The following is a 21,732-nucleotide window of genomic DNA, read 5'->3' on the forward strand; positions in this document are numbered from 1 at the left end:
ATGTGACCCTAGGCTTATATTGAAAATTAAAATGAATGATAAGATAGATTATGACAATTATATTGCTATTAATTTCTATTTTATGTATGTATACATATTTATTGATTATTTACAATTATTAAATAAAATTATTATGGAACTTTATCTTATAGTGATAGACAGAAATTCATGGTATACATACATAAAGTTTACACTAAGGAGAAATAAATTTTATGGTATAAAAATAATTCTAAAAAATATTTAGCTCAATATTTATCCTAATTTATAATAATAATCTACTTCGTTATAGTAGTGGGAACATATTATAAGTTAGAAGTCATTTAAAATTACAAAAAATACTTATTTACATTAATCTCAGTAATTTAAAACTAAGTTTTTTCAGTCATTACATGTAATTTGTTTTCAACGTTTACTTATGGTAATTAAAGTTTTATGAAACAAATTTATAAACTTATAAATGAGATAATAGAGTAGAAATGATAAAGAATTTTCAGCATTGCACTACATATGGATATTTACATATTATTTAGTGGTATTCTGATCAGTTTTTAGTCTGTGAGATTTAATTCGAGTTTATGGGGTGAGATTATTTCGTGGAACATGTGTCAAATGTTTGCGTGAATGATCAATTAGAAATGCTTTATCGTTTCGTTTCAACCAACACGTGCACTTGTCAGAACAAGGATACAACTCTTGCATCTTAATTTCTTTGACCTTAACTTTGCTATTTCTACGATTACAAGTTAATTTGGTACGTAGGGGTGTATTCTTCCATCCATGTAACGAAGAAAGTCATTGGATAGGAATTGCAGATCTTTGGCCTGAAAAACAATATTTTATTTATTATTTCAGTGTTATTTTTAATTGCAATAAAATATCTATAAAGTAGTTTATAAAAAATTGCAAAACACATTTTCACAGTTTTATAAGTTCCTTAATAAAGAAATAAAAGTAACTAATAAATATGTTAATATGTCATAATGTATAATGAATAATATTTTTAATATATTATCTCACCAATATTTGTGTTATCTGGTAGAAATTGAAGATCCAAAATTCGTAACTGTAAACTGGCCATGGTCCAATCACTACATATTCTCGCAATATTGTTTCTGGCCAAATGTAATTCTTGTAAAACAGTACAATTGTGGAAACGTGATTTTTTCCCAAACTCTTAGTGAACAAGCCAAATCGAGTTAGACTAGTTGAGGTAGATAAGCAAAAGCATCGTTGCTTAAGTTGGTTAAACCGTTAACCGATAAAGTTAAAAGTTATAAATTTGGTAACTCTTGTAAGTGGTTTCACAAACACAGACACAAAATGAGTAATCTGAGGTTTTTGTTTAAAGAATGGTTCTGCCTTGAAAATGTTTCGTATATTCTTGGACGTATACGATGATCTCATTACACGGTGGTACATTGTACCTTATTAAGGAGATTATGCTTTATTAAGTCCTCAGGCAAAAGAATGAGCTTGGCGTTATTTGTTGGAGACAGATTTTCAAAATGTTTTTTACTGTCTTCCTCATCGCATATAAATGCTTTAAGAGAATCTGCCGGTGGAGTGCTAGCTGCAGGGGGTGTTTCAGGAACACCATTCGGATAAATAAGGTCCTTCTTCTCGCCGTTAATTTGTATGCACGGATTTGCGAAGAATTTTTTACATACACGATACTTTGCTAATTGTGAAGGATTTGGTACCTCACGTGATAGTCTATGTGGTAGCGCATGTGGTAGCGCATATCGCAATTTATCCCAGAACCAAGGATCACCCCATTTCACATACGTGTTCATACTCAAATACGCCTTAAGTTCTGGATCCAAATCGTCTGTAGGACCAATTTCGCCGTACAAAATTAAAATAACTCGCGCTCTACCTTCGCTGAGAGCTTGACTATGAGCTGCTCTAAACTCCATTCGTCCCCAAACACTCTCTAAAAAGTTAGGTGATAAAACTACTACTGTCCGCCTAGAATCCTGAACGGATCGCGCGATTTGTGTCGGTATCCACTCTCCAGCTAACCAATCACGAAAATGCAGACACAGTTTGAACGGTCTTGGACCACTTTCTAGTTTTGGCACTAACTCGTTCACGATAAAGTCTTCATCTTTATGTGAATAACTTATGAATGCATCGTACAGCTTATCTTTGTCCAGTTCGTCCTCGGTTACTAACCACAAGCAAAGTTGATGCGCGTATAGCCAAACTTTGATTTCTCGTTGATATCGGTAATATAGTGCTGCTAGCACACCGATTATTAGGCCGGTGATAGCTGTGACCACGCTGATCACGATTATTATTATAATGTTCGTGGAACAAAGATCTGTCGCTGTCATCTTCAACATCGGCACGTTCATGTCTCTGCAGGTAATCTTCAAGGAATTGGGGATTTCTATAACTTTCGTTTGAATGAAATTAAGAAAATCTCTTGCGTCGCAGTCGCATATCCATGGATTTCCGTCTAATGTCACTGTCATTAAGGAGGTATTGTTCATGAATTGCAAAACATCTGAGTTCAATCTGCTAATATTATTATTGTGTAGCTCCAAAACCTAAAAAATTCAAAATTTATCCTATTGGTACTAAGATTGTTTGGAAATATTATCGATTTTATAAAGGACTGGTGATATTGCACCGATAATGTTAATCATTGATAAATAGTAGTATATTAAAGATGAAATCTGTAATAGATAACAATCTTAAAGATAAAGAAGATTTATATTTCACATACCTCGATGTTCGGTGGCAACTCATCTACAGATATGTCATCGATATTATTGTTCGACAACAGCAATTTGGATATCTGCATAATATTCGAACCGATTTCAGCTACTGGCGACATTCTGGTCAGTTTATTGCCTGTGAGATTTAACTCGAGTTTCTGAAATACTTGAGATGGCAAAGTCGTGATGTTTGTCAAATGTGGCACATGTGTCAAATTTTTGTGCGAACAATCAATTAGAAATGCTTTACTGTCGCGTTTCAACCAACAATTGCACTCGTTAGGACAAGGATCTGACACTTGACACTTTAATTTCTTTGATCTCAAATTTACTATTTCTATATCCGCGAGCCAGTCTGGACTTTGACACTTCAAGTGTCCCGGTATTATATGGAAAAAGTTTTGTACGTAGGGGTGCATTCTTCCGTCCATGTAACGAAGAAAGTCGTATAAATCGCAGTTGCAGACAATAGGATTATTTTCAACGTATATTATTACGTTACGAGGATTCGTTTGAAATTTCGCCAATCTTTCAGCTGTAGATAAGTAGATATATTTTATTTGATTGTGTGTAAGATCCACTTTAATATCATTCGATAGAAATTGTAGATTTTCGGCCTGAAAAAAGAAATTTTAAATGAAATAATTCCAATAAAACATTTATGATGTAATTAATTAAAAATAGCAGAACATATTCATAGTTTTAAAAGTTCATTAATATAGAAATAAAAACAACTAAAAGATTTGCTTATTTGTTATAATAGTGAATAATATTTCTGGCATATTATCTTACCGATATTTGCGCTATCTGGTTGAATCGGAGATCCAAAATTCGCAGCTTTAAACTGCCTATGGTCCAATCACTATATATTTCTGAAATATTATTATAGGCCAAATGTAACTCTTGTAAAGCAGTACAAGTATGAAAAACTGATTTATTCCCAAAATCATCTGGATAGGTATTAATTGAGGCATTAAATTTAAGGTAATTATGAGAGAATTGCGCTATCCGTAGTTTAGTCAAGGAAAAGAAACTCGTGTCTTCTATCACTTTTAATTTATTTTCTGACATGTTCAGGTATTCCAGTGATTTTAAACTTTTAAAGATAGATCTGAAACATTCCAAATAAAGGAAAATTTTAGGTAACTCTAAAATGTCGCTCTTCAATAAAGTTGGTAAACGTTTTTATCATATTTAGATAGAATATTTGAAATACTATATTTGTAGTATATGCAAAACATAGTAAAAATTGCATGAATCTTTTTTATTAACAATTATTCATTATTTAAGAGTAACAAATACTTTTATAAAATATGTTCTACCAAGAGCAAGTACACACTTGACATTTTTAATTTTATTATAAAGTTAAATTTGAAATTTGTTGGTAGATTAAAGCTATAATGTATTAACTTCTTGTGTGATTATTTTTTAAAAGTCGTTACTATGAAACTTGTTTTATTATTTTTTTCAGTATCATAAAATCATCATGTTAATTACTTGATTGTATACTCAATAGCAAATTAGAATTAGAGTAAAACTCCATTTATCTGAGTCTCATTTATTGAAGCGACATTTTAGATAGTGCCTGATTAAATTACATCCACTAATTCAAGTTCATTATTTGAAGGAATCATAGGTAGTGGAGAGAACAAACTGAAAAATGGATAAAGTCTCAATATTCAGCAAATTAAGTAGTTTGTTACTTAAAATAGATACGAGCACAAATGATATATTTCTTTATATTATCTCCATTTAATTTGGAAAAAATAAATTCCTCTATTTTTATATTTATGAAAACAAATTAATGCTATAAGCTCTTATTCAGAAAAGATGTAAGTTATTCTACCTTTGTTCTCAATATCTGACATGAATTCCAATTATTCCTCATGAATCAAAATAACAGTAAAATTTGTAATTTTGTGAACTTTTTACCTATTACCATTCTCTGATAATAAATTATTATCCTATTATTTTAATTCCATTGTAGTATCATCTTACCCAGATATTGAAGTCAGATGATTCTTAGACAAATCCAACGTAACCAAATGTTTCAAATGCAAGAAGATTTCATCAGGCAATGACGTCAGTTCGTTGTAATTAAGTAACAATTTCGATAGATGTTCCAATCCGTTAAAGAGGTCTTTAGGGAGTGATTCAATATAATTTCTCTGCAAGCTAATGTTGATCAATGAAAAGGAACCACGAAACAGATCAGCTGGCACTTCCTTCAAACCATTGCTTCTTAATTCCACTGCAACGAGCTCCTTCAAATTCGCGAACAATCCATTTGGCAATGTAGTCATGTTTCTTTTATTAGCATACAAATTCACCTCTCTCAATTTGACATTATGCTCTAGTAGACCTTCTGGCAACGATGAAAAATTGTTGGAAAACAAATTTAACGCTTCCAGATTCTTCAATTTCGCGAAAATATCTTTTGGCAGAGTAGTCAATTCGTTTCCGTTCAGGTCCAAGGAATTCAGAGTCTCGAGCTTGTCGAATGTACCTGGCTTGATCTCCGTAAACTTGTTCTGCCATAAATTCAAAAATCGCAGTTTTCCTAATGGATTTAATATACTTGGTTCGATGCTGCCCATCATATTCATACCCAGTTCGAGCACCTCTAAATTGGGTGTATATTTGAAGATTCCAGGTGACAAATGTACGCGGTTCTCGCGTAAATCGAGCCAGACTAGTTGAGGTATGTCAGCAAATAGATCGCTGCTAAGATTGGTTAAACCGTTGCTGGATAAAGTTAAGTGTTGTAGATCTGGTAATTCTTGTAGGTGTGTTCTGTTGATCGCCGGGCCTAGTTGTTCAAATGACTCGAACACCAGAGTCTTTACGCTTCGTACGCCGAATCTTCTCGCGATTTCTCCTAGACTTAGGTTCGTCGGTAAAATGCACATCCTGAAGTATATAGATTCTATGTCGTCCGTGGATGTTAAATCGTTTACGTGGAAGTCGGTCCATTGCGGTGAATTACGGCACTGAGTCTAAAAAAGTAAGAAATGTTTTTAGTAAGATATTTTGAAAAATATCCTCGATCTGTGAGAATCGATCTTCTGTTAATGACGATCTTTCAGAGATAATAGGAATGGACATATACGATTATACAACATGTTCTTTTATCTGTTAGTCTTCGAAAGGAATCTGTATAAGTAGCGCTAATGAGTGCGATCTTGTATTGTTTATCCATTTTGCAAATAAAGATTTCTTTTATTACAATTCTACGCTTTGGATCATACTTTCAATAAATTTATAACGTAGGTTCTTATCTAGCGGAACATTTTATACTTTGCCTCATTTTTCTTATTATTTCATCGTATGATATACAAAATTTAAGAGCTCATTCTGTCAATAAAAATTAAATAAATATATTTCATAAAACTATTTAATTATATATATATATACAATATAAATTTATGTATACAAATTTTTTTGTAGTGCCAATTACAAAATGAGATAAAACTATTCAATATTAATATTACATATAAATCATCTAGTTAAATATATAGATATGCAATAAAGAAAGTTTCATTTCTGTGAATTGAAGTCATTTCCCAGGCGTAAATACGAGTCTATATATTTCGAAACGCTACTTATCGTCGCAAGGGCTGTCGTACTGGAAAATTTATTTTGTTATTATTGCATTGAATTGGGTTACACATTGTGGTTACAGAAATTTTCTGTGGCCCGATAATGATTGCGATAGCCTTTCTACGTAAATTGTTGTGTAATGGAAAGTGAAAGTTTCGCAGCATGTAACTGTAAGAGGATATTGATCTTCTAGTTTTACGTTTAAACGTTTTTACTTCGAAATTTATTTGAATATACTATGAATATATTTTTCACTAGAATGTTACAGTTTCATGATATTAACAACGTTATAAACGATAGCGTTGTCGAGTTTCACAGCAGAAAGGTTCGATTTATTTTAACCGTACCACGGCGCGGTACATAAATAATTTACACGTAAAGAAAGTGAGTTACAAAAAATTACACGAAATGTGGGAATCACTTTGATCTCTTAACAACAAAAAATATTTTGAAAAGTTTAACTATCGCAATTTCTTAACTATATTAATATTCATTTAATAAAACTACTCTGTGAACAGATTTGTTTTTGTGAAATTATTATAAATGGTTAAACGATCGTACAAAAAAGGTGAGAAGAGATGAACGGTTTATTGTACCTGTATTTGGCATAAGTCTTAAGAAAATGACGAATAGAATTGTGTAATTAATTGATAGAACATCAAACGTCTTATATCAAGAGAAAAAAAAATAAGAAAAAGAAAATTTAGAATTGTTGATATCAAAATGCAAAAGCTAATGTAATTCCAACCATCGTTAATTTATCTCGTATCAAACGGAACTTAATAACGCACAATTGTTTAATCATGCAATTAAAGATTACACGCGGAACACATGATTTCCATTTTTGTGAACATTTGGTAATTGAAGAAAAGTATTCCAAGTTTCACACACGACACATTTAAAAGGAGAATAATTTATTAATTCAGAAGAGTCTTTTAAGAATCCAAACCAAGGCTATGCTCTGGTACATAATTTATCAATAATAAGTGGTTGCAGAAATTCATTGTAACGACTGATATAACTGAAATTAACTGCAATTTGGATAATAGAGACTCAGCTATAAATTGGTATATTTGAAGCTGAGCATTACTGTGTTTCGTATAGAAGTTCTGTTGTACGCGTATAAAATTTAAAAAATACTCCTCTTGTTATTAAAAAACAAAAAAGAAAAATGTGATTCATCGTGTGTGCGACCTTCAATTATAAAAGAGGGAACAATAAGAAAATTAACAAGGTATTGACACGGATATGCGTACAGAGATGCAGAACAAAAGAAACATCTCTATCGCTTCTTAAAGTTATATTTAAAAGTGACACGAAAATACGTAAAATAAGTTCCAGAATACGTTTTACATGGAACTCACGAAATCATGTGCTTTGTACGATACTGTGTACGATGTACTGTTACGTTCTTTCTCGATGAGTTCCCGCGTACGACTCTCTTTAAAAAGCATGAATGAGTCACTCGTGCTTACCTTAATAAAAACATGTTGCTGAACGTTTATGATGAAGGCTGAATTCTCGTCTGTTGGGCAGTGTATCTCATAGTCCCCGTTTGGCGACGAAAGACAGGTACAGGCGTATTGCCGTGGACATTGTCCTTTAAATGCATAACACGTTGCAACGATGACCATCCAGAGGATGATCCAATAGCGTAGGGAGAATTCGATCATCCTGTTGAGTCCCGTGGTATTCGATCGACGTACACTGCGAACAAGAAAGATTTTTTTCACCGTCAAAATCGCGTCAAGCTCCGTTGAAAATCGTATTCTTCGAGAATTATTAAGAGGGATCGGAAGCAGCGGTACGACGAATCAGATTAACGCGGTTACTTCCTTGTACGATGATAAAGCTGTGCTCCCGTTGTGCGCGCATGTTCCATGTCAATTACACTGCGCTTGTTGCCCCCGAATTAACTTCGACTAATTTATCCACGAGAAAGGGTAGTGGATATTCGAATGCTAACTGTCAACGACGCTAATGGGTGTTCTTCGAACGATGAGAAGATTTCAGAACGTCTCTTGTCTCAGATTGTTGAGATAAAATGCACGAATGCACGACTCAATGATCCCTTTCGAACGTTGAGACGATACGAACTGATAGTTACAAGTGCGCAAAGGATGCTTCATTCTTCTACTGCTGAGACTGGAAAATGTTCGATTCGATTGACTAAGACTAAATTATAATTGAGACTAATTGTCTTAGTAAGACAGTGGAGTGGACGATACACTTCACGAATCCTTGAAGATGCTGATGGTTGAAAAGCTCGGACGAGAATTGATCTCTCCGAGTGCTGATAAATTCTGACGAATGAAAAGCTTGGATAAGGCTGTCACCGATTGAACAATACTATTACACGACTGCTTAGAGACGTTCGCCGTTGAAAAACCAACACGAGATTCCTAGAGATTCCTAAACTCGACTGTGCGTCTAGCAATGCACAAGTACGCACGAAGTCCCAAAAGTGTGTCTGCTGATTGGTTTTTGCCGAACAGAAGAAAAAGGACAATAGTTGTTGGCTGGCTATAATGTACTTGCATACGTCCAAAACGCTGAAGCGGGTGAGCGATATCTGGACGAACCTGAGAGTCCGAATCAATTAAGCAAGGGTCGCGGGAATTCTCCGGGATGGTTCTCGACCGAGCTGGTTGTTACTCGTCGCTAATGACCTTTCGGAAGTAAATTGATAACGATGGACATTAACAAATGAAAAGCATTGTTATAGTCATTAAAACGAAAACCTTCTGGATGCTAATGTCCCGACGCAAACATAGTTTCTTGTGTAGGAAAGTGTGCACCGTAAAATTACCTACGAAAATCTTCACGCTTTTTTGTTCCTTCGGAAGAGACACTTCGCATCGCAGAGCGTAGTAGAATAGTTAAAGTATTCTAGGTTTGGTGATCGGGGATTTGATAATTTGGAGATGTTAATTTTCAAACCGTCGTATGGGATTTGGTCTCGCGAAAGGATTATTTTAAATCTATAAAACTACGACTCATTAACTACACTTATCTTCTACTTTTCTCATATCCGATTATATACGCGAACGTGAATGACTCAGACTAAACAGGAAGTCTTTGTCTTTTAATCAAAGAACAAGTATCAAGAACGCATTTCACAATGAACCTCTACAATCGCAACTGATCGTCGATTAGGCGTGATTATGCGCGTTACTCGGTTCTCTCTAAGATCAGTCGGATCGAGAGAAAAGTGTCATCAAGTTCTCTCAGCGAAAGGAATGTCGAAACATCATGCCTGCCACGTATCGAATCCTTCACAACTGTATTCTACGCAACGTACATCCGGGCTAATGACCCGATGTAGTAGTTACACGCGTTCGCTCGAGACACGCCTCGTTTCACGACTCATTGCAAAACGCGTAATGCATACGGGTATGCATGTGAAGGAGCTTCTACGAAGGTCGAACGTGATAAGTAGACTGCGAATGAAAATTTTTGAATGCAATTAAAAGCGTAAACATTAAGAGTAACTGACCAATATTAGAACGCTTACTGTGTATATTTGGATATTTCATATATTTTTGATATTTTCTGAATATATTTATTGCAAACTTCTGTACGTAGTATGATCGAAAGTACATATAGTGAATTCAATATCAAGCATATCTGTCCCAACATTTCTTTAAGCATGAAATCTTTACTTCCTGAAAGCAATGATAACGACAGATAAAAGAATCAGTGATTTAACCCTTCCTGTGTAAATTTATGAAACAATTGCGAAATTTGTTGTCTTTCGTACCAAACAATTTATTTATCGATACTGACGCTTCATATTTTTCTTACATTTTCAACCGCGCTCTAGAATATCGACGAGGAGTAATAACGGAGAAAGTGATTTTCATTCACGATTCACAGATAGCAATCAGACTTGGGAACAAAGAAAATTTTACGATTTACAAGTTAATCGCGTACGAATTAAATTTAATTAAATTATCGTTGAACTTGATAAGCTGTAAAATATATATTTTAAAAAGAAGTTGCAATAGTTTGGAGAAATACTTTAAAGGAAATTCATACCTATGTATGTACAACACTGTTACTTCAAATATTTAGAAATAATTTTTTTTTAATAAAAACGAGATAAAGGCGACGTCAGTGAAAGTATGACTGACATTTTCAAATTTTTCTCATTACAAAATATAGACTTTAGGAACAGTAATATAACGTTGCAATAATTGATAGATATATTTAGTCTTTCAAATATCTTTTAAATAGTAAATATATTTAAACGTCGTATAATGAAATTTGTTTAGATTAATTTATTTCAGTTTATTTAAGTAGATTTCACATCTTAAAATTCAGTTGCGTTAAAATACGTTTTATCCATCTTTCTTCTTGTTATCATATCGTGCGTCAGTGTGTTATATCTACTAAGCTACACTCATGAATTTAATTATATCTTGTCTTTCCACCTATATGATAGATTAAGGTATGTAATTGTTATGTAAGTGATACAATCAGGCCAACATATAAATATAGTAAGTTATGATACGTATCTAGCTACTTGTTGATTAATATAAATCTTTTAATACAGCTGTAGATTCTTGGAAAGACAATAAAATTTTTCTTTAGTTTTATTGCTTATAGTCTTCAACGCTTCAAACGGGATAAAACTATGATTAATACCTTAGTAAACGCTATTCGTTAGGTGTTACAGTTACTTTAATTTAAAGTAATTATTTTAATTAGTTAGATTAATATAATTGAACAGTGTAACTTAAAATAAAAAATGCATAAACTACAAGCAATGGATCGAACACACAAAGTTTATTGTTTTAAACGTAACATAATAATTTAGCTACTAAATACAGAAGAGATATATTTTATTTTACTTAGAATTTCAGTTTCCCTCGAAGATATGATAAAATAGAATACTCAGAAGTACAGGGTAAACAAAATCTCTAAGAATGATTTCGACAAAGATTAGAACGCGCTATTCCGACATCATTCTATAAGAAACGAGACTAAAAATACGTGTAGTAAATAATGATACCTGCTTCCAAGAAAAAGACCAGCAAAGGTCAATTCGAATCATTCAGCTACGCATTAGTATGCAATTTCTTTTCGGATTTGTTTGTTACGTGCTGACTGTACTATGAAAGAACAGATTGCTGGAAATCTACTGACCTATAACATTTTGAAATAATCATTTGCTATTCTTTCCTTCTACGGCATTATTTAATTTGACAATCTTTTTGATAATTTTCATCTACTAAGAGATACATCTATTACCATAATTTTGCATACATTTGATACATTGTTACCTCGCTGTATTATTATTTCACATTTTTTGTTATTTATGTTTTACATTCAAAATTATATACTCCAGTGGCTATTGAATATTACATGCCACTATGCGATAGTTATATTTTATTTATTAGCCACGAAAATTGATTTATGCTAGTTAATTAAAAAACCAACAGAAAATTATATTTGGCAACATTGTAAAAGATGTTATGTAAAAAATGTTATAATGTTCGGCAGTAAACATCAGTAAAAAAAAGTAGCAAAAAATTGTGTGTTATGTAAAAAATGTTATAATGTTCGGCAGTAAACATCAGTAAAAAAAAGTAGCAAAAAATTGTGTGTTATTTAACAAAATTACAAGGAAATTTTGACACGCCAAGACGTCAATATGCTTATGCGTGATATTAAAAAATCAATAATCTCCCACTAAATCTAGCAGCTAAAGAGAATTATACATGTATAACAATTAGTACAATGCTCTTGAGGAGCAATTGGAATATTTCAGGAATGTAAGACTAGGTCAGTACATTTAAAAATGTTAGATAAAGCTTGGCAACAGTTTCGAACATAACGGAATATGCTTACGCGTTTAGATTCCCTTAATGACCCACTTTTCCGAGTTTTAGTATTATATCCTGATAAACATATGTACGTAGAGACAATATGTAATATTATGTACATATCCTGTTAGATTCAACACAAACGAAAATAATTTCGTCAATTCTTATTTATTAAGAATCATGTTGAAATTAGGTAACTAATGTAACAGACGTAGAAGAGAGATTAGTATAAAAAAAAATAACAGGTTTTTAACCTTGACCTCTCGAACGATTTGTAATCTGATTTTTGATATATTATATAATAATAAGAGATTAGATAGAGCAGTTGCATGGTTTGAACCGAAAACAAATTGGTAACAACAATGAGACATTGTTGCACTACTAAAAGAAAGTTTATCTTTCTTTCTTCCCTTTTTCTTTAAATATGAAGATTAATGAATTTAGTTTAGGCTGTTTACGAACTTGCTATTATTTGATATATTTTATATAAATATTGTATCTGATAGTGTTAGGTGATAAAGTTCCTATTTGGGCTTTATAATAAGAAATTTAGTTAAATTTTATAACATCAGGCGTATTCTCCAAATGATTTTCTCTAATCAGGAAATATTTATTTACTATTTCGATTAAATTAATTACAATTAGTAGAATTATCTGCATAAAAAAGTCTATAGTATTATACGAAAAAATGGAAAAACATTTACCTGTGTTATATCCATATGAAAAAATATGTATGTTTTGTATTCAATACGTGTAAGAGTGTGTTTGCCGCATCCATACTCCGTGTAGCCTTATTGGGCTTTTAAAATAAGACACTTGATAGGCTGATAAATTAATTTTTCTTAATCTTGTTAACCTGTAGAGACAAATGTTAGACGTACCTACATCCTTCAGGGGCTTACAAAATTAGATACAAATGATCCAATCTTGAATGATAGCAGAAATATAATATTATTTACATATGTTACACGGTAACATTCTGAGTGCATATTTCTTGCGTGTATTCTGAAATATAGAATTCTTTAAATTGTTTTCTACCTTTAATTTTATAAAATGGAAAATACGTATTGCAATAAATACGCTGTTACGATATATAATTTAAAAAATATGCTCAATATCAAGTTTTATCCAATTTTTAACAACAATTCTTTCTTTTCCAACTTACCAAGATTAAACTACCAAATCTACTAAAATAACTTTAATCGTTACGAACCCGTCTAAAGATCAACGTTACTCTGTTAACTCTAACACGTTCAGTCACACATTGCAACTTGTAAAACCAGAATCTCATTCGTGATTCCACAGTAAATATGTATTTCCATGAAGCTATTCTTCAGTTCGCAACGGCAGAAGCTATGAATACAAATTACACTTCCGCAAGAATAGTCACCGTTTGTTATCTTTTCCTTTTTTTCTATTTTTTTTTTTTTTTCAAACAATTTCTATCGCAGACAAATACAAAGTTTTTACAATTATTTCGTGAATCTTCGAATTAATAACTCCGCGATAATTTGCAGTTAGATAATCGCAATGTGAATCGCGACTGTCTATTAGTTGCATGGCTGTTACGTGCACAGGTAGACAGGCAATGTCGATTTAGCTAAACCAAGGACGTTTGGCATTCTCTTTGCTTCTAAACGCTGCTTCGTGAAACTCGTTGATGTTTGCTCACGTACATGCGTACAAAATAAAAGAAGGATTTTATCTGAGAGAGAACGACCAAGATGTTGCCAAACATATATGTAGTAATGATTGTTTTCATTAATTTATGGAGCTTGCTTTTGAGTCAGCCCAACACCTTTTCTGCTTTCACTTGAGAAACAAAAGATAAAGCTATAATATTTATTAATATTTTTACAGATTAAACTTGTAATAAACTTGTAAAAAAACACGGTTCTTTATATGACTCTTTTATAAAATATGAGCTTCAGAAGTTTAAAACAATTATGATGCAGATTTTGTATAAAACCTTTATTCTCTAAACCTATAATGAATATTAGGTATATTTTAGATATTTTATGTTTTTGTACCTGTATTATCTGTATTCTATGCATTTTTTTAAATCTGTAAGTACATAAATATCCGCGCTTTGGATATTGTTCTTTTGTGCCTGGATATCATTTTGTTAAGTTGAAGAAAAATGGTGAATTGTCTGCTTTTAATCTATCAAAGCCTGATTGGTAGGTTTTAAGACATGTGCGCTATCACAGTTGCATTAATCTCTGTTTTTCAACGTCGGACGTGTATGCGATAGAGACAATAAGATTAATTTCCTGTGATACGAAATATAATATCGTTCTCTCCACTAAAGTTCATCAATGCGAAAAGGTATAAATTACTGGATGAAGGAGGAAAGAAGCAAAATAAAAAATTGACTTCGTATCATGAATTCTTTGAACGTAACAATTTAATAGTATTTTACCGATAATCGCAGTTTAGTGAGAAAATTATCTATTGCACTAGATTTTGATTTGCATAGCATGTCGAGTAAACTTTATATAATATGTATATTTTGATACATCAATATTTAGATGTCTAACTAAATAGACTTGTTTTCTAGGTATTAAAAGCAAATCGATTCCATGTAATGATTTTTATTGCCAGTATCTTCATTTCGAGGTAAATATTCATTTGTTTCTAGAACTGAATGTCTCCTCTTAAACGTGTGAAAAATTATCATCGTTTAATCTACATAATTAGATTTAATTCTGTCTAGGGGCATAAATAAGCAAGAATTCATGAACTTACTTCATTGTAACTACATGCAATTATATATTTGTTATAGTTCACTTCATTTTTTAAATATATCATTTTTTTTATTTCTTATAGAAATAAAATAACGAATTCATTCATATTATATCGAGATATCTATGTGAATAATATAAACAGTAATTTCTCATTTCTTCCTTCTTTCTCCGCTTTTGCTCTTTTTTTGTTTCTTGTCAGTTTCATTTCTTTGAAACATCTCTGGTAATTGGGACTAATTGAAATCTTCTCATTAATTTAATTGATCAGACTTTTCCTTATATTTTTTGTTTCTCTATTATTTTATACAATTATATACGTTAGTACTTTTTTATAAATATATGATTTTCTATGTTAATATATATTACAATTATATTATTCTATATATTACTTAAATATATAAAGAAATATCTTATAAAAGTGATATGTAATCATCATATAATATTTGGTACAGATTGCATATAATTTCCTCTTTAGCTATATTTATATCATACTATACTCCATTTTATAGAATAATTAAACTTTAATTGAATACTGATTATTCATAGTGAAATACAATATAAATATAGAAAATTATAGTTAAAAAAATTCTAATAAATACAATAATATAGCGTAATTATACTATTTTATACAAATAATGAAGGAAAATCTAAACTAAATACTTCATATTCCATATAATCAGCTTTCTGATATTACATTGATATCATGTGTACATATGTATGTATCTATAAATACACTCCCTTCATAGAATATATTAGACTTTACGCAGTAAAATACAATTTCTTGTGATATAAATGTAAAAAAATTATAATTGAAGCAATGTTATGTTAAATATAGCAAGCAAATCCTGGGAAGTATAAACTACCTAGTCAAACATGTAATTCTTTTCAAGAAATACGAATACCTGTTTTCAATACCGTATTACAGCAATATCCGATATCTCAGCTTCTCTGCGATTCGTTTTATATCAATTTTTCCATTATATCTACTAATTTTTTAATTTCTGATTATTTTTAAAACACTGACCCAATAATAATATGCAGAATTTTTTCGAAATTCTAACCATATTAGTTTATAAATCACGATCGTGATTATACCTCATTCGATGTGGAAGGTTAATTCTTTGAAGAGGTTATGGTTGATCAGTTCTTGTTAAAAATGCATAATGGAATAGAGGAAAAGCAATGAGGATTTGCACAGAATTAATTCTTATGACAGAAGAAATTATCATGTAAATGTTAAATGCACTATGATTTTTCAATATATTTGAAAATATCATAGAAATATTAATAGAACATGATATAAAACTTAAAATACCTTTGCAATACTTTAAAATAATATCTTTGAATAATGATATCTATAATTTTAATATAATTTTAATTTGTTTTAATTAAGGAATTGCAATATATACCTTTTTCCATTAAGAATAAACATTACTTTAAAATTTCATTTTAAAGTTGTGTATTCGAAAATTTATTTTCAAATATTTCAAATATACTCATTTCCTTCTATATTCTTATCAAAAGCGTTCAAATTAAGAGTCATAAATATGAATTTTGTTAAATCTAAAAGATTCAATATTATTATCCTACAGATTAAAATATTTATAACTAATTATAATTGTAATTGCCTAGTTCATATATTTTGCAAAATTATGCATAGTTTATATAATAAAATTGTTTCTCTGTCTAATAAATATCTTTTCTTATGGCGAATATCTTATAATACGTGATTTTTGATTGAGATCACTTTGACAGTTCGTGTGTACAAAAAACTATTTGTTTACCATACATTGATAAAGAAATAAATTCAAAGTCACATAGAATCAAGCTGATATTTCTTTACACTAACTTTCACGTTAAAAATAGTAATGCCCAAGAAAATTCACAGGAATCTCGATCGATAAATCGATGATAAAAGGAAAAAGTTAGTATTCAAAAAAAGACGTTAACTGTTTCTTGGAAGACACATCACAGGAAATCTAAACATCTCAGCGCACGTCACGTTATGAATTAAAAAAGAAGTCCATTTTTCAATGCTGTTGTACATCGATGTTTTCCAAAGAGATATCCATATGATGATATTCATATCACAGAGATTATAAATAACTTTAGAAAACTACTTCTATCAACAAGAAATTTACTTGTAATTATTTACATGTTTTTATTTTATTTGAGAATAATTATATTCTTGTCCTATTGGCACAGTTAAATCGTTGACTACGGTATGTACAACAAGAGAATTCAGTCGCTAGTTACAGAATCGATATAGGCAGATCGATATCTATAATACAACGCGATACTTATTCAACTTGAACACTATCAAACGAATACAACATCGGAATAACAAATTTATTACTATTCCAAAGCAAAGATTCTCTTACCAGATTCAACGTTGCCACTGTTTGTTTTGTTTTCTGTCGTGTGAAGCAGAAGATCCGTTTTATCACGTGAACATATTGCGTATACTTTCACAGTCACGATTATTTGGTCGCAAGGCCCGTTCGATTCGATCGTGGTTAATGAAACATCACGGAACAGCAACGCAAGAATTATAATAGCATTGAACCAGATTGAGATTCATAAACGTAACAAGTACCAAAACGGTTCGACAAGAACTGTTGATTCACCGCGCGCGCTGTTGCTCGTTGCGAGCCCGAACTCGAAATGACGGAACAACACCACGTGATTCACGACCCAATGAGTAAACTGGTAGTGTGGTGGAATAAACGGCCTGATAAACGTTCGGCGTTGGAAGTAGTGGGGAAGTAGTGGGGGAAGTAGTAGGGGAAGTAGTGGGGAAAAGCCCTGTGGAATTTTATGAAAGAACGAAATCCCCTCGTCTAGTTCGGTTTGTCGAGAGGGACAAGAGACGAAGATATTTTGCATTTGATGCTGTTAATGTCAACACAATATATATGGCTCATGCTATACCCAAATGCAAATGCAATATTTGTTTGTAAATGTGAAATAGGACGTTTAAGGTTAACAAAGTTATTAAAAATGATTCTTGTTTGTTTATGTAATATTGAACTTGAAGATACTGGGATTGTTTCTTGATTCAGTTACATAGATATTGGTAAATTCCAGAATGAGAATTGAATTGCGTATTAACATGTTTCAATAGGAAGATGATATGAGTTTTGGTAAGGAAAGGAAGTGTGTATAATATATATGTATAGGTATGTATACATATGGAATGGTTCATTTTGCTTCTTGTCTTTTTAAATTTCTCCATTGTTTTTAAGATTCAAACATTGCATCGTTTGGCTCAAATGTATTATTGAATGGGTTGACCACTTATGTAAATCTTCGTAAGATAGTTAAGTTAGAAATAAGTTGAATATAAATTAATTGGCGTAATCAATGATGAAAAATATATTTGGTACTTTATAAAATTTATTATATCTGGTAGCTAATTGTAAAATGTAACATTATCTAGTGTATGCACAGTAAGCATTGACTAGTGATATATATTTTATTCCTATCATCCACAGCAAACAAACATAACTGTATTTCCACGTTTATAATTGCGTCAGATGCATTATCATCATCATTATTTATCATCATGTATATGTACACAACACAATTCAAAGAATAACCACTTCTTCACAAAAAATATACATGTAATATGCAAAGAGATGATAGTAAGAAGCAAGCATAAAACTTACGGTTCAATGTTCTTATAAAATGCGGAATTACCAAATGATTATCTAAAATGTTGACATTCAACGCTTGGGTGATATTTAAAAACCGTCTTATCGTTATTAGACTTTAATAATAATTTTGAAGTTGTTTCATTTACATAATAGCAGATGCATGCGCTTTTCGCTAATTAAACAAAAATAATAAAAAGTTAGAAGTTGGTAGATATTATAAATTTTCTTTACAACCTTTATATAGTACTTACATTATATTTTTATAGTGCAGATATATTTGAAGTTTTCGTTAAATTTCATTAAATATATATCAAAAATATATATATAAATACTTAGTGTATTTTGTTCTTTGCTAACAACCGAAACGTGTTAAATATATTTAGAAAAAAACATTGAGTAAAATATGAGATGAAAGGATTTAACAGAAAATTTAAATAAAATGATTCATTACTATTTAGGTTTTATATGTAGATAAAATTATGCAATTTTCACAAATAATAAAAATTTAATTTAACAAATTTTTATTGATAATTTACGAACAAAAAATGTTTACGCGTTAGAACAGTTATTTTTTCAATATTCGATGTATAAAAGGGCTACATATCTGGTCCTACTGATCTAAATAAATATAGTAAGATATTATATCATGAAGAGGCACTGTAACAAGGGTTTCTTCTCTACCAGATAAACCAGAATTCTTTTCAAGAGGCTTTTCAGATATTTCACAGAACACGTGTCTCCTCTGGTACTTTTCACTGTTTTCACTCAGCAAATGTTTACCAAGAAAAGTTATACGTGTATGTCTGGGGTTTTCCTCTTAACATTTTCCTATGCAGTCCAAGCTGTTTAAGAATTTTTCAATTTTTATTAAAGCATCAAGGAAGTTATATAGATTTTTTTCTTTTAGAGCAACGTAGTTATGAATTTCCCATTTTGTTTATCACAACAGTCAAGAGCAATTCCATGTATGATGTGTTTGTTACTTTGCATATTTCTTATCTATTTTGCAGTCATTAAAATCGAGAGATATTAGATTATGAATTATTTTTTAAAAGTTGCTTTATCGAGTATTTGACTTTACTAAATCTGGATACTACTCGACTTATTTCAAATAAATATTTACTCAGTAGAATAATAATACAACAATAGGATAATTATCCAAATAAATTCGTTTTAGTTCAATGTTTTATCTGAATAATAGTCATTATTGTTCGTAACAAATTATTCCTGTATTAGTTCGAATAATTTATTCGAATAACGATTGACGCAGAAGTATTTTAACTGAGAAAGAACTATTCAAACTAAGTTGTGTACTGATCTTTTTACATGGATATGTTCAGTCACCCATATTCACGATCAATCCAATTGCTACTATCAATTTATCGAACAATAAATTTACCAAAGAACAATAAATATTGTATGGCAACGATGAACCATAAAATTTCAAAACATATTTTGTGTTCAATACCGTTTACGATTTCTTACTTCGTCATCTTCGAGTTAATATGACATAAATAAATTTTTATTAAGATACATTCTTTTACGAATAATTTTGTATTCCAATAAATTCTTATTCTATTGGATATTTATTCATTAGTGGCGAATAGGTATTCCTTATTAGTTTTATCGGTTATCTATTATCAGAATAAAATTTTGTCCAATCTAGCATTGTAACCATATCAAAATTTTACGGAATTAAAAGAGTTAGTACTTGCATCTGATACACAAATATATACAAATTTAGTACTTATATATATATATACTTAGAATACCTATCCGCTACTTAATAACTTCTTGTTCGCAATCCACTAAATGAATGGTGGATTTATTATAGATGGAGATAATAACGAGCGAAGAGACTATCATGATATCTGCCTATTGTTAAATTTAAAATTTTTGTAGCTCATTTTATGGGCAGGTATATATGTATGATTGTATCTGTTGAAAGATTAGCGAAACGCTGCTCTCATACGATACGTTACTAATTTTAAATATGTATTAACCACGCGAATTGCATAGAATTAACTGTTCCATTTAATCGGTATTTTATTATTATTTATTTTATTTTATTATAATATTATTTATTGTATTTTATCATAATATTATTTTTTTACATCTCCTATATACTTTGCAATTTGTCAGTAGACATTAGGCAAATTATTTTAAATGTACCAAAGTAATGCGAGAACGTTGTCTGCATTGAGACAACGTCATTAGCATTAAGATCAGTCGATCTGGGTTGTTCGCAAATGTTTACTTTGATTATTAGGTCTGCAGGGTGTGTTCTTTTAAAGCTACGCGGTATATACTGACCGTTTATGTTATTGCTTAACAGATTAACATGCATTTTTCTTTTTTTTTTTTGTAATTACCGCTTGCCTTAATTATTTCTTTCTTAACAATTGATATTATAAATACTTGATTGTTATGTTTCAAACATAGTTTTCAGGCAGTTATTTTAAAATACCGCTACTAAAGTGTATTCAATTCGTCGTTTAAATAGATATAAATTTCTTAATCGAATAACAATAACGAATAAAAAACAAATGCATGAAAATTTATGTATGCAAATGTTAAATGCACACAACGAGCATTATATAAAGTAAATTAAATATTACAATAGGTTCATTTAATAATGCTTTGTGTACTGCACGCAACTAGATAACAATCGTACTTTCCCCTAATTGCATCATAAAATCCATTCATCTTAAACATATTGCGATTTACAATAAAGTTTTGCATAAACAAGCATCAAATGCTTACACTCGTACAAGTAATTTTTCTACGAGGACAAATACCTGATCTATTATTTGAATGAAAGAAAGAGGGAGAAAGAAAAAGCACGCAATGCAGTGTGATGATGAAAAATAAAAGCATCCATTGAATTTTGTATTACAACACCTAAGAAAAGAACGAGGTCGGAAGGAAACGAAGCCTCTCTGCCATTAAATTATTTCATCCAGTACCTTTTCTCCATTTTGTACAGCCGCAATCGCGTGACTTACCCTATATAGAACATTAGAATGTCCGCGAAACTCAGATGAAACACAACAGAATCGTGATAAGTAATCGAGGAAAGCTTTTCACTCCATTTCCCTATCGCGTGCAGTAAATTCGAAGGTAGATACGATATCGTTCAAGTACCCAGATGTGGCGCGACATTTCTGATGTTAAGAAG

The 21,732-nt window shown here is 30.9% G+C and overlaps 2 protein-coding genes across 2 annotated transcripts in view; one reads left to right on the forward strand and one right to left on the reverse strand.

The window, feature by feature from the left end:
• Positions 1–21,732, forward strand: part of Lerp (lysosomal enzyme receptor protein) — a 35,081-nt gene that overhangs the window by 4,495 nt on the left and 8,854 nt on the right. The window lies entirely within an intron of this gene.
• Positions 503–17,568, reverse strand: Tl (toll like receptor). The gene is made up of 7 exons (XM_072009571.1): positions 17,280–17,568; positions 7,799–8,030; positions 4,722–5,719; positions 3,516–3,834; positions 2,732–3,340; positions 1,018–2,552; positions 503–821 (listed from the first exon to the last, which is right to left on the reverse strand). The coding sequence occupies exons 2-6, from the start codon at positions 7,994–7,996 to the stop codon at positions 1,404–1,406; spliced, it is 3,273 nt and encodes a 1,090-aa protein (XP_071865672.1). The 5' UTR covers positions 7,997–8,030; positions 17,280–17,568; the 3' UTR covers positions 503–821; positions 1,018–1,403.

Source organism: Bombus fervidus, chromosome 8 (assembly GCF_041682495.2).
Source record: "Bombus fervidus isolate BK054 chromosome 8, iyBomFerv1, whole genome shotgun sequence".
Taxonomy (NCBI): domain Eukaryota; kingdom Metazoa; phylum Arthropoda; class Insecta; order Hymenoptera; family Apidae; genus Bombus; species Bombus fervidus.